Source organism: Podarcis tiliguerta (genome assembly GCF_965153285.1).
Source record: "Podarcis tiliguerta genome assembly, chromosome: 4".
NCBI lineage: Eukaryota > Metazoa > Chordata > Lepidosauria > Squamata > Lacertidae > Podarcis > Podarcis tiliguerta.
In genome coordinates, this window is record NC_139537.1 from 65348249 (window position 1) to 65363592 (window position 15344).

Below are 15344 nucleotides of genomic sequence, written 5' to 3' on the forward strand. Positions count from 1 at the left end.
TCTAGGAGTTAAAAGAATTTGGTAATTAGATGTCGGGAAAACTTCCTTGACTAAGCGAGAATGATGTGTGTGAATAGCATTTACGGCAGAAGATTAATAGCTATGGTAAAAACAGAGTGAAAATTGTTTGTCTGTCCAATCAGCAAAAAAACCCTCTTGTATTAATAGAAGAGAGAGAAAAAGTTTTTTTTTTTAAAAAAGAAAAGAAATAAATCTTGTGTATTCATAGTAAGTCACCCCAAAAGATACAAATATTTAGTGGGAACCCATTTGTTTCTTCAAGATAATGAATAATAGAATCATATAACTGTAGAATTGGAAAGGATCCATCTAGCACAACCCCCTGCAATGCAGGAATCTCAACTAAAGCATCCATTATTGTGAAATTATTATGAAATGATTTGCAACAGTTAATATCAAAAGTACTATAACTGAGCTGTTGTGATGTCTTCCAGAAAAGCTTAGCAATAGCAATATAGGGTAAATTTAACTGCAAGGATACCTAGAACTTTTGCACCAAATCCCAGGATGGAGCAGAAAGTATGTTGCTGCTGTCCATGCAGAATTCTGGGTCAATATGGTTAGTGTTCACATTGGCACCAGCTTTCATCTCTGGGAGCAAACTATTGTTTCATTGGCTTTCAGCCTAACTTTTCACTTTGTGAACAGAAGGAGCTTTGGTTCATGAAAGGTGAGTTTTGCTTGTGGAAGGTTCCCCCCTTCCCCCCGTGAGTAGAACAAAAAGTTGGGATCGAAGCCACTGATTCCTAAAAATAGGAAGGCATATTTAAAAACAATATGTAAGGGTAACAGTTTCCAGGAGCCCTTACAGCTGTCTTTTTCTGATGAGGAACAGCTGCTTGGAGTCTTTTCTCCCTAAGTTTCAACTGCCCAGTAAGTATTTATTATATTTTGAAGACATAGAAGACATATAGCGTGCGCGCGCACACACACATTGTGATTTGCGATATATCACCATGCTGAATATTTTGAAATCATTACCACGATGTGGACTTCAAACTGATTTTGGACAATGTATCAATACATTGCCCAGCCCTAGCCTACATCTCAATAAAACTTTATTAATTAAAAAAAAGAAGCTCATGAATTTGAATGGGTTACCAGTAAGAAAAGTTGTTTAAGCCAAATTGACATTGGTTCAGCAGTTGCTGCTTTGGTTATTGTAGCTACAAACTGATGCGCTTTGAAAGCCATTTCTTTTTTGCAGTCTAGAATCCCAATCCTTTTTTCTGCATCTTTTCCAACTTTGCAGTATCCTTTCTGAGGTTTGGCAACCAGAATGGTACACAGTATTTGTATAACGGCATGGTGATTGTGGCATTTTTATTTTCAATTCCTTTCCTAATGATCCCTACCAAGGAATTTGCCTTTTTCACAGCTGCCACACACTGGGTCGACATCTTCATTGACCTATCCACCACCACTCACCCCTGGTCAGTCACCACCAGTACAGAACCCAGGCGTGTGTATGTCAGATTAATTGGCAGTTTGCTATCTTCTTTGTTGTGTGACTGTTTGTACATATATACAGGTGCATTTTTAGAACAGTGCTTTGCAGACAGCAGCAAGAGATCACGAACAATTACTGTACCAAGCTTAGCCCAGTCCAATCTTTGTCTTCTAGAAGCAAGTCTTTTGCTTTAGTAGGGCCTGGTTCCACTGCAGCCTCAATGCAGCTTAACTGTTTCTAGATATTTTTTTACACCTTCATGAAAAGAATTGAAGATTACTACTTCCATCAGATTAGCAGTTTCTCTCTCATCAGCTCATGGTTGGAAAACTGGTTGAATCTGGTGTTATAGTTGTAGAGGCTGCCTCTTCATAATCCGCTACCCAGGAAGAAAGTGAGCCAAGATTGAAAAGCAGTCGAGTCCTACCCCAGACTACAAGAATGTTGCTTGGGCCAGACTTGTGTAACTTTCTAGCTACACCCACACACCCTTACACACAATGGGGGTCCCACAAAAGAAAAGATAGAAACTCAACAGCCAGGGCAGAAAGAGAGGAGAAAAGAGAGTCGAGTTGGGTTTTGCAATGAGTAGTGGATTTCAGGAATGGAGAGGAAAGAAAACAGAAATTTGGGATCAGCCAGGAAGAACAAGAGAGGAAAGATTATTGCTGATAGGAAAATCAATAAAAGATTATTGTTGATAGGAAAATGTGCTTCAGCTCGGGGGGGGGGAGGGGAGGAAGGGATATGGCACAGCAAGAGATGGGAAGAAAGGATGGGAACCAAGCTGAGGACTGCTTCAATGATCTAGTAACAACCATGGGAAGGCAGAGAGGACAGGCAGGTCAGGGAGCCTTAGAAAGTAGCACTTGGAGATAAATTGGGCTGAGCAGAGAATGCTGCTCTTAACAGGATGATTCTTGTCGTGCTGCCTGCCCTAATAGCTTAGCAATGAGCCATGTGCAGATAACCAGTGCTATTGCGTAGTGAAGGAAGGATGATTGGTGAAGGCACGATAGATATTGGAGCCTGTTCACTAAGTCCTTAAAGCCGCAGCTTCCCATTTTAAATTTTGCACCTTTGATCTCCTGCTTGGAGGCAGAGCTGGAAGAATATCGAAGACGTTAGGACTGGGGACCCTGTGTGGGAGAAGGTTGAAGGAGAAAGCTCTTCTTAGTACCAGTTCTGAACCTAGGAAAAAATGGGGTTTTGACTTGCATGGTTAAGAGGAAGAGACTATAGTCCTGAAAGTGTGAGATAATCATATACATTTTTCTTCTTTTCCTTAAGTCTGTGGCAAATGGGAACTTGGGGATAGGACAAAAAGGAGCACTTCTGAGTGTGACATACTGTGTCACTGCAGGAAATACTGGGTCAAAGTGGTGTAATTTTTGGACAGGGACATTTATTTGCAGGAGGCTCTGATCCAATCTCAGATTTGTTGTCTTGAGTAAATCACTTGTCTTAATCAAATCCAGCACTCTGTTTTCCACACTGGCGATCCAAATATCTTTGCAAAGCTTAAGTGAAGGCGAATGCATTAATCTTCTCCATATTTTATGGCCATAGTAAATTCAAACAAGTAGCGTTTTGTCCATGATATCTGGTATTCAGAGAGATGCAGTTGAACACAGTGTTTCCTTGTAGCTATGACAGTTGTTAGAAACCCTTTCATGGTGTGTATGGAGTGGAGCAGCTTTGTTGGAAAAGGGTAAGGGAGAAGTGGGGAATGTAGGCCAAAACTGTGGCTTTGGAGGTTGCAGTTTTCTATGTAGGGAAAGGGTTAATAGGAAAACCACACAAATTTGCAAAATGAAATGATGTGCTAGTTTGTATTAATATAAACACATTTTTAAAGAATTTCTGTAATTTAAATAGAAATTTAAAGGCATCTCACTATAGCTGGGCAGCTGACACAGTAACTTGCTCGTAATTAATTTGTGCAATTATTTTTAGTGTGTCAGTTATGAGTTTTGATCATGTTGACCGTCTTCGAGATGGTTATCTTTGGTAAAAAGGGTAGGAAGATGAGATGCATGTGCCTAAAATGCATGCAGGCATGCATGAATAAAACACAACATAACCATTGGGCTTTCTAAGTTGACAATTATCTTTTGCAAATCATTGATTATCCGGTTAACAATTTCTCTAGTTCTACTTATTTTAATCAAAAGTAAAATCACAGCAAAGCAAATAGCAGGGACAAAGGGATACAGCAACCAGTGAAACTAAATGCTTCTCAAAAGCAAACAGGGAGGTATTTAATTGGCATTTAACAGCTTAACATAGGTGCCTGTTGAAAGAAGTTGGACTGTTCAAATTTTTGGCTGCCACCAAAGAAAATGCCCAATTTTTATGGCACATACACCTTATCTCCAGAGGTGGGGACTGCAACCTCTGCAACAAGGAATCTAAATATAGAGGTCGCTTCATCTAGGTGTAGGTGGTCTTTAAGATGCTCCAGACTCTGTTCATGACATTGTAGGTCAAAAACAACACTTTGATTTGTGCTTAAGTAGTGGCCATATTCCATACTAATTGAAGGTTTCAGCCTTCTAAGATAGCCCTACGTGTAATGTAGTGCAACAGTCTATGCTTGATGCATAAGGCATTTTCACAAAACAACAAGTCTTGGTTTTCCCCCTGTTTCTAATAAGGTTATATTGCATTATACAATATATAGCAAGTTCTTTGAAAGGCTACAGTCATTAAAAAATAGCTTTATTGAGAACAGAGGAACATAAAATGGGGGAAGGACGTAATAAAAGGTATGCTCACATCTATCAAAAGGGTCATATCTCGATATAGATTTATTGAGATATAGATTTATTTGAGATACAGATACAAGAAATGCTGAACGTTATTTTAATATTCAGTTAAAAACCCATACCCACCCCCATACAAAATTAGTCAGGGATGGATTGGTTCATAGTATTTCCCCCTCAACCCATTTTAGCAGTAAAATGTTATTGGTTTATTGTAAAAAGCAAGTTTTATTTTTCAAAAAGCATTTATCACAGTTTAGCATACGTGTGGCTTGCGTTTCCAATAGGTTTGCCGTTGGTGTTGGAACTTCTTGTTTGTTAGGGTCAGAGAAATTGCACTAAAGATTTAAAATCAAGGACTGACCGTCCTAGATGAGAGAGAACATTAGATGTCTTTACCATACTCAAAGGGATTTTACCAGATGTGTACAGCATTCTTTGGAGCGTTCCTAATAAGGAATGTTTGCACAGTTACAGTGCAGTTCTGCATTTGAAGAGCCATGTGGAAGAGGATTTTCTTTGGAAGGAGGGGAAAGATAACCAACCACTCCTTGCACCGCTTCAAAACAACATTATGGAATAAGAAGCAGTTATAGATTGTGTGTACCTTTTTCCAACATGCAGACTTCTCTAGAATTTGGCAATGCTAAACTTGTTGAACTTACTCGGAATTCCAGTTAAGAGATTCATTTTCATTTCTTTTGAGTCTTAAGATTTATGATGGTAGAAACCTGTGGCAACTAAAGTGATTGTAGGAGTTACAGTTTGGGCTGTCTCTAAGATACCTGATATATACACGTCTCCAGGAAAGAAATGTGACTTTCTTCGAATAGGAGTTCTACAATGGATTAATCTTCATCAAGTTTGGTTTCATGAAGTTAACAAAGGACGACTGTGGAAAAGCAGATTTGGGTTAATGGGTAAGAAAATAGTTATGTGATTGTGGAGCACAACTGTATTGTAGTACTTTTGAATAGTAACTTGCTCTGTTTTAATTTTTACTTGCTATAGCTAACTTGGCAGGAAAAAAAACCAACCTTACCCAAACAACTTTTCACCATTCACAACATATTTCTTGCTTGGTAAGGGAAACAGCTCCACCTGCCACTTAGCAGGCTAAGAAGTCAACAAGCAGCAAGTTCTCAAATACCTTTTATTTTGTCTGTTTTCATGACTTTGCATGTACTGCTAACAAGCCTGAGAGGGGCAAAACCCCTTCAATCAGCAGTGGTGTTGTGTAATTAAAGTCAATTATATGACTAGACTTAAGTTGGCTTGGCTGAAAATTGTTTGAAGTCTCTGATCACTTTTTATCATGTTTATAAGTGGACATACAAGCTCTGTAATGCTAGTTACTGAAAACTGTGTGGAGGGAAGTATTACGTAGACAATGTTTAAATGCAGTTAGCGCAACCAGTCGAAGGCAACATGGTGCCCTCCAGATTGTGTTGGAATCTAACAAGCAGCAGCCACAGACAACTTGGCCCAATGGTCAGGGATGATAGGTAATTGTAGCCAACAACATCCAGAGGGCACCATGATAACTACCCTGGCTATAGAAGCATATACTCAGTGGTTTTGCTCCAAATTTTATAAAGCAAACTAAAATGGATGGTCAGTTAATGACCTGTGATTTGACTGCTCTGTTTTCTGGCTCCTAGCACCCATGCTAAATGTTAAGGAGAATTGGCATGCCTTTGGTTTCACTCATAAAGAAGAGAAAAGGTTTTACTGCTCCGAGAAACAGAAGTATTTCCCAACTTAATTTTAAATCTCTTTGAGATTTGTTATCTAATAACTTGGGCTGTGCCTGAGCCTGTATGTACTGCAAGTGCTTGCTAGTTGATGGCAGCAGCTACCTCCTAGTCTCCAGATCTTTGGAGATTAGTGTGAGCCCCCCAATCGCCATCCATGAGCCGAATCTTCAAATTTATAACTTGTTGCAGAGCATAGTCCCAACTAAAAGCCGGTCATCTTTTGGCTCAGTCTCAAGAGTATCTCGTAACTCTAGCAATTGTTTCTGTTTTTCATAACAGTGGGAAATTTTATGGCTATTTTTTCCCTTCTCCCTGTCCAAAATAAATGCGCTGCTTAACACAAAGAATGAAACTAAAGGGCACCATTTGAATTTCAGCGCACCAACGATTGAAGATTGCAAAGGGCTTCCACTTGATCTGTCCTAATCGCGTGTGACACTTTTCTAAAGAGAGTCCGAGAGCTCTGACATGGGAAAGGAATGAAAGACAGTCATTGGGAGAAATGCTTTCATGTTGGTCTAATGACTGTATAAAATGCAACATGTACATTCTTAAACCCTGGCAAGTAACTGATAAGTCTAAAGGGAGCTGTTAAGTATATGTGTGTCTAATTCCCAAGAAAAACTACATCCCTCTTTTTGCTCCCCATTCTACATGTTGACTGAATGCAGGGGCGGAGGGAGTAGGATCCCCCTTCCTGGCCCTGTTCCTTTGAACATTTAGCAAAGGGTGAGCATAGAGCTTCTATGTGCCTATAGCTGTAGGCGCATAGATTCCACACATTCAGAATCCCTCTTATTGAGGGGCTCCTGATCATGTCGAAGAGTCTACAAGCTGTATGCATGGAGAGGCCTGATTTAACCTTCTGCTAAACTCACAAAGGTTGGGGTGAACACCTTTGGAGGTTGGCAGGGCCAACAGGGCTCTCAACATGTGGAAAGAAGGATGGGAATAAGGTTAAAGTGTATCTTGAGACCAGGGGAAAAAACAAATGTGTGCATCTGTGCTATTCCCATTTAATGCTGGCCACTTATACAATTACCAGTAGGTCAAAAGTATTCCGATTCCTCAATTGTTTCATTGGTTATATTTTGCCCCCTGCTATTTAGTAAAGATTTGCTTTCAAAGTGGTATACAGTCATACCATCCACAATGCGGCAGCTAGACTGGTGACTGGGGGCGGCCGCCAAGACCACATAATACCGGTCTTGAAAGACCTACATTGGCTCCCAGTACGTTTCTGAGCACAATTCAAAGTGTTGGTGCTGACCTTTAAAGCCCTAAACGACCTCGGCCCAGTATACCTGAAGGAGCATCTCCATCCCCATCGTTCTGCCCGGACACTGAGGTCCAGCACCGAGGGCCTTCTGGCGGTTCCCTCATTGCGAGAAGCAAAGCAACAGGGAACCAGGCAGAGGGCCTTCTTGGTAGTGGCGCCCGCCCTGTGGAACGCCCTCCCATCAGATGTCAAAGAGATAAATAACTACCTGGCATTCAGAAGACATCTTAAGGCAGCCCTGTTCAGGGAAGTTTTTAATGTGTGATATTTTAGTGTATTTTTGGTTTCTATGGAAGCCACCCAGAGTGGCTGGGGAAACCCAGTCAGATGGGCAGGGTAGAAATAAATTATTATTATTATTATACCTCGGGTTACAGCTGCTTCAGGTTGTGTTTTTTCGGGTTGCAGACCACCGAAACCCAGAGGTACCACAACGGGTTACTTCCGGGTTTCGGCAGTCGCGCATGCACAGAAGTGCTAAATTGCCGCACAGATCACTTCACAACCCGAGCGTCCACTGTATAGCAATTACACTCCAGCACATATGCATCTTAGGCGTGGCTTTTCTCATAGAATCATAAGACTGTAGAGTTGGAAGGGACCACAAGGGTCATCTAGTCCAACCCACTGCAATTCAAGAATCATTTGCCCAATGTGGGGCTTGAACCCACAACCCCTCATGCTCTACCACCTGAGTTATGCAATCTGACTCTTGGCAGCTGTTGACATAGTATAGGTTCCAGGCTGGGACAGCTGTGGGGGTGGGGAATGGGTTGCTGCTGGATTTGAGCTCCCTGATAGTAGGTGACAGTCCACTGAAATGGTCCCTGCATTTATCTGTGGTATGCCTGGAAGTTGTTGACATAGTCTAGATTTAGACCATTGCTGATTTGATTTAGAATGGCAGACTGGAGTTAAAATGCTTGCATGATACTTGATTTTAATTGCATTTGTAAACATAAGTGGATGTATTGTGGGGTATACTCCTCCAGTGTATATTTAATAAGTAACATGATGTCTTCTATAACTTTAGACATCTCTTGTCCAGAGATGAACAATATAGTCAGCTAAAGTCAAGCATTGTAGAGTCATAAAGATACCAATGCTTTCAAAACTGAGGCTGTGACTACAGTGGTATCTCAGGTTACATATGCTTCAGGTTACATACACTTCAGGTTACAAACTCCGCTAACCCAGAAATAGTGCTTCAGGTTAAGAACTTTGCTTCAGGATGAGAACAGAAATCGGGCTCCGGCGGCGCGGCAGCAGCAGGAGGCCCCATTAGCTAAAGTGGTGCTTCAGGTTAAGAACAGTTTCAGGTTAAGTATGGACCTCCAGAACGAATTAAGTACTTAACCTGAGGTACCACTGTATTTTCTTTTCAGAGGTCTGCTATAGTTAAAACAAGCCTCAGAAATTAGGATACTGTTTGTTTTATTTGAATTTTCTGGGTTACTTATTTCACCTTGCTACATTCATTGTTTGTCTACATGGCATGATTTTTTAAAAAATAGTTTAATTGGATTATAATGGTAACAAGACACACAAAGGATACAAAACAGGAGTCATTAGAGTTCAAAATAATAGGCATAGAATCTATATACAACAAAGAGGATATGTTGTGAATCTTGCATCAATTTAAGCATGAACTTTAGGGAGGGTTAATAAGAGGCCGGAACGTACATATATCCTCTCCATAGAGCAATTTGAGTCAATGGTTGACATCGGATATTCACATTTCTATTCACATAAAACAAAAAGTGCCCTCAGATACTATCAGATTTATCTGCCCCCCCCCCTAAGTATGCGGTATCAATACATCAGACTTTCAGAGACCAAATTTTATCTAAGCACCCTGCTGTGGTGAATTTGGATGTTTTCCATTGGTTGGCCAACTCTAAGCATGCTGCTACCAGTAACACAGGAAACATGTTCCTTATGGATCTCAGGACCACCCAGTCTACTGATATTAAGTAATGCCAGAGGTCGAATTGGGGAGGGGGTGTTGTTTTATAATAGCCTATAGTTTGGGAAAGAACTCCATCCCAGTAAGTTTTCACAAAACAATATTCCCACCAAAGAAATAACCCCTCCCCTCTCCACAACATCTCCAACAGAAATATTTGGATTTATGGTGTTTTAATTTAAGCAGAGTCCAGTGCCACCTATGGATTGTTTTTAAGGTTGCTTCTTGGATGCTTTCTGAAACTGATTTCAATGTCACTCTCCTCCACATTGCATCCCACACACCATTTTAATATTTAAGGAGGTACTAGCTTCTTCAATAAGTACCTTACATGTTAGGGATTTCTTCCCCTTCATATTGCATGCATCCTGTGCACATACCATGTAAGGCATCTTCTCGCATTTTTCCACCCTTAATTATTTTCATGCAAATAACTGGATTTGAAACTTTGTAAACTAGGATGGGTGCAGAGGGTATCAGAAGATCGGAGCAGGTTTTGTGCCATCAGGGGCTGGCCATCCTTGCGTAGGTCTAAAACTTGATAACTTCTTGCCTCCTCACCTCTCTGAAATTTGTGCTATTCACCAGATGGCATGAGCAATCTTCATATGAAACTGAACTGTTGCTAACATTAATAAATAGTGTGCCTATTGATTTTGTAAGAAAGCATGTTTGGATTATAAGAGATTGATACTTTCTCCATTGCAGGAAGATTTTTGTCTTACATGGATTTTGTAGCAAGTAATACACTAAGCACAACTATTTCATAGTGAATCTGAATATCAAGCTGTTTTCACACTTCCTTCATGCTCTTGGAATGCAACTGGGTTTATGTACATCCGCCCCTTTACTATGATGTAAGCCTGTACAATGATTCAGCTACTCTTGTATGTATCTGATGCAGACATATACTGAATTTATGTTTGAAGTACATAAGTTGTATTTCTCTTATGCATGTAAATTTAGCCTCCCCGTGGACAGTAGGCAACGTTCCTCATGGTGAAATGCTATGCACAACTTATGAAAAGGGGTAGCCAGACATGTTGTTGTTGTTTAGTCGTTCAGTCGTGTCCGACTCTTCGTGACCCCATGGACCAGAGCACGCCAGGCACTCCTGTCTTCCACTAGACAGACATAGAACCATAGAATTGTAGAGTTGGAAGGGATCCTGAGGATCATCTAGTCCAACCCCCATGTAATGCAGGAACACACAGCTGTCCCATATGGGGATTGAACCTGCAACCTTGGCATTATCAGCACCATGCTCTAACCAACTGAATTATCCCAAAGTGGTTCATGAGCCATTTGAAAGACAAGAGAAAGTGAAAGGTCATTGAGTAATTGCCAAGTTTCTTAATACAGGAAAGGCTTGCTTAAGTGGATTATATTGACCCCATGGCTTTTGACAAAGGCAGGACATCTGTATTCAGTGACTAGGAATCTTACTCAAGAACAGTAGGCTTGGGGGCACTAACATGGATTCAGTCCTTTAAAATGGACATCTAGCTTATCATTACAGTCATACTTCAGGTTAAATATGCTTCAGGCTGAGCGTTTTCAGGTTACGCTCCGCAGCAACCTGGAAGTAACAGAACACGTTACTTCTGGGTTTCGCCACTCACACATGCACAGATGCTCAAAATGACGTCATACGTGGAAGTGGCAAATCGTGACTCACACACGTGCAGACGCGGGTTGCATTCACTTCAGGATGCGAACGGGGCTCCGGCATGGATCCTGTTCGCATCTAGAGGTACCACTGTACTGCCTCCCAATTCAATCTTTAAATGAAATTCTATGCATTTAGTAGTACCATTTACATCCATTTCCTACCAATTTCTGCATGTTGTTCCATTTTCTTATCAAACCCCTGCACCTCACCCCTCCCACTCAGTAGGTTAGCAATAAGAAATCTCACCATAGGAAGACATCGTGTTAAAACATTGTCCAGTACAATACGAACAGGCTCCTGTACGTCCCACCTCACTGGCACCAGCTCCAAGGAGGCCTTCAGAAATGTTCACTTCCTTTAAAAAAAACCAACTATAACTTGTTTCATCCAAATCAACAAACTGTGCTTAATATTATTTATGGCTGGATTAAAAGATGCCAGTATGAAGCCATTGCTTCATGAGATACCCAGTGCTGACTAGGGACCTTCTGTCTGCAAAGCACATTTACTCCCACAGAGCTTAGTTAAACTGATCCTTTGTGTTCTCCTTGAGAATGGGGGTGGAGGGCAGTGCTTGTAACCAAGCGAGTCTTTCCTCCATTCATCAGAGGGAAGGCCTATGTTCCATAAAGGAAGGAAGATCTACAACTGGCAACTCCCCTTCCACTTCCCCCCATAATTAAGTTGTGTTGGGACGAAATGAGCTTCTTGAACAAATGTTTAGTGCACACAATGTTTTTAGTATAATGAATCTTATTGTACTAGCTTGTGCCCCTCTTGTGAACGGTCTAAAGTTTTATGTTACTTTGGTTTGTTTTAATTCATTTAGTTTCTAAATAAAGCAGACAGCTGAAAGTAAACATTTATTGCTCATCTCAAGTTAGATCAGGAGATTCCAGTGTTCATAACACAGCATTTTCCAAAAATATTTTGACAGATATAGTCTTCACTAACATCACGTTAGAGTGGCCTAGGAGAGAATTTACTGTGGCAAAGTTAACACATGCTAGATTTCTTTGCACTACTGGTGGCAGGGATACATGAACCATTACTGCTCCCTGGGCAAAAAAAAATCCGTTGCGATCCTTTGTCTAGAACTGTATTTTTGTGCGTATCTGTGAACTTGTTAGTTTTCAGGATTGGATCCTGAAAACGGTATTAAGGAGTAGCCCAGACTTCCAAAAGAAGTTAATAAGCTACCTTCCAGATGACAAATTTAGTCTTTAGCCTTACTTATTATTAACATTGCTAAGGAATTTTAAATGAGAAATAGCAGTAATTAATATTTCCTGTCCAAATTCCTTTTATTGATATCTTAATCTTTGTCTGTTGCTACCTTACTTCATTTCATTCTGCGCAAATTGTAACATTAAGGCTGCAATCCTATACTAATATATATGGGAGTAAGGCCCACGTAACTGAATAGGACACAGAGGTAAGTAGGTATGTATAGGATGCCTCTTGTTTAGGTTTGCTGAATCAGCTCATAAGTGAATCACGATTCATATCTGTTATGTACTGAAGTTCTCACCCTGGGCCAGCAGGGGGATACTGTAGAAAGTTCAGGTCCACATATGCAAATAAGGGATCAAAAGTGACGTTCAGTGATTGGATAGTTACAGAAAATGGGTACTGTTGCATTCTAGTGGAGCTCTATATAAGCAGGCTGGCTGAACCCTTCAGTTCAGTTCTGTTCTGGCCTGTGAATAAACAAGAGCCGTTTGAAGAATCGTTGTGTCGTCTGATATGTTCACCCACAACTTAACAATATCTTTCAAACCACACCTGACATTTTAAGTGTCACAACATTGAATAATACTGAAGACAAGTGCAACTCTTTAGAACCTGCGTGCCAGATATTCATTAAAGTTTCAGTGGAATGTGACTTAAAACATACAAAACACGTATGCAAATATTGTTCATGCTTATGTGTTTGTGGCATTTGCTTGAAGATGTTTATGGATTTACACATATGTGTTGCATTAAACAGTATAAACATAGGATGATTTTTGCTTTCATTGGAAAGCTCTTTATGGTTGGAAGTTCATGACAGATTTCAGCCTTGTTTTGCTTTCTGAATATTCTACACTGCAAATATTCTGGTATATGGTGACATGAAAATCCATGAAGTCCTTTTGAAATTTATTTCATCACTGGTCTAGCTCTTCAAGGTTCCAGACAGAAGTCTGTTTGCAATATGGGGATTGAACTTGTGAACTTTTGCATGCAAAGTGGATACTATATCATTAAGCTATGGCCATTCCCTAAATTGTAAATTATTATTGCTTGTTCTGATATCCTTGGCTCTCTTAATAAGTAACATGCCTCACATTTTCAGAATACTCATTTACATGTATAATAAATTAGAAATGAAAAGGCATCGTTTAGTTACTGTATTGGCCTGAATATAAGCCTCACTTCCCACCCCAAATTCCGACAGTGAAAAGCTAAAGTGCAGGTTATATTCACGACCTTACGGTATGCAGCCAGGAGCACGGAAAAGCAGCGCTTGCCCCGTGCGTACTTCCCTGTCCTCAACCCCAAGGCCAGGAAGGGAGAGAGTGAGGAAGGGGAAAGGCCGTCGGCAACACAGCGCAACTCTCCCCTCCCCCGCCCCCAGTTTGCAGCCAGGTGCAGCAAGGATTTGAGCAGTTTATATTTGGATATTTCCGGCGCTGTGGGTTAAACCACAGAGCCTAGGACTTGCCGATCGGAAGGTCAGCAGTTCGAATCCCCACGTCGGGGTGAGCTCCCGTTGCTCGGTCCCTGCTCCTGCCAACCTAGCAGTTCGAAAGCACACCAGTGCAAGTAGATAAATAGGTACCGCTCCGGCGGGAAGGTAAACGGCGTTTCCGTGCACTGCTCTGGTTCGCCAGAAGTGGCTTGGTCATGCTGGCCACATGACCCGGAAGCTGTATGCCGGCTCCCTTGGCCAATAAAGCGAGATGAGCGCCGCAACCCCAGAGTCGGTCACGACTGGACCTAACGGGCAGGGGTCCTTTACCTATCCCCCCCCCCCCCATCAATTTTAAAGGTGCGGCTTATATTCGGGCCAATACAGTACTTGTTCTTCAACTTGAATAAATGAAGACATGCTACTGTCATGTACATTATAAGTGACACAAACCTTGGTGGGAATTGCAGTGGTAGAGGTTCACTAAAGAGCCCTCCACAGGCTTCGTATGTGTCACCGGTTAAGCCAGATAGCTGTCCTTTTGCAACCAATAATGTTAAAACAAGTTTAGAACTCCCTTCTGGAAAAATTATGGAATGTGCCATGGTGACTGTGGGTGTTTAATAAAGCGTAAGTTAAATGTTTAGTTATGGGATAAAGGGCTGAGTGGCATTCTCAGTGAACTGTTGATTATCCATATGACCCTTCATACTTTTCCACTTGATTTCCTGCAGGGTGACTTCACTTGGAACAGCATGTCAGGGCGCAGTGTTCGGCTGAAGTCTGTTCCTGTTCAAAGTCTTTCTGAATTGGAGCGTGCCCGGTTACAGGAAGTGGCCTTTTATCAGTTGCAGCAGGACTGTGACCTAGGATGTCAGATAACGATTCCCAAAGGTGAGATGTGATCCTGAAGTCTCCTGAGGACAGTGCTGAAATGGTCGGCCCTGTCTGGTACATTGCAAACTGTTATTTCCATTTGAAGTATATAATAAGGGGGCGGGGATTCTTTCTATGAAATTAGTTTTTGGCTGCTGTTTTTAAGTGGTTGAATGCGGTCTCAATGTATACTACATAAATGTTCTCTTCAGGGATTGTATTCCCCAAACAGTTAAAATACCAATATTGTTGATAACACAATCACATATTTTGCCACTGCCCCCATGAGGGAAACTAGGTACTCACTGATGGCCCTGATTTTAGAATTACCTAAAGGCTCTGCGCTACTCCTGAGCAGCCTTTAAAATTGCTATATGAACTGGTGAATTAAAAATATTCGTTGTTTTTAGATATTTAGGTCTGACTTACTAGGGAGGATAATAAAAACAATCTCATTTTCAAGGGCTTCTTATATGCAAAATATTTATGAAGAAGAAAAATTACAAAATGTTGCTTTCTTTAGGCTGTGCCTGGCTTAATGCTGGTACTTAGCAGTGATCTTTTTTATCTTTTTTTTTAATAACCAAGGCAGCTGAAGAGCCTGGGAACCCACAAACAGGATTTTACTAGTGATAATAATGGGGTAGCTGTTATTTACATTATTTGCCCGTGGACCCATTGAAAGCAACTGGCTAACCACTATAAATAGGATGCTGGTGCCACTAGAATATCTGTCTGATCCAACAGGGCTCTGCTTATGTTTAGATGCCTATCTATGCATATTGTTCAGACTGAACTTGGGAGGGAAAAAATTGAGTGGGACTGCTTATCTCTCATCTATACTACAGACTGCAGCATTATTCAAACATTAGGCTTTTTAACTG

At 41.0% G+C, this 15344-nt stretch overlaps 1 protein-coding gene across 7 annotated transcripts in view; it reads left to right on the top strand.

The window, feature by feature from the left end:
- Window positions 1-15344, top strand: part of ARHGAP6 (Rho GTPase activating protein 6) — a 180179-nt gene that overhangs the window by 124404 nt on the left and 40431 nt on the right. For 5 of the 7 annotated variants that reach the window (XM_083437441.1, XM_083437440.1, XM_083437442.1 and 2 more), the window contains exon 2: window positions 14319-14478. In XM_083437441.1, coding sequence (XP_083293567.1) covers window positions 14319-14478 — 160 coding nt within the window. Of the gene's footprint in view, window positions 1-4512; window positions 5157-14318; window positions 14479-15344 lie in introns of those variants that run through there. The other 2 variants (XM_083437445.1, XM_083437446.1) reach the window with 1 other exon arrangement.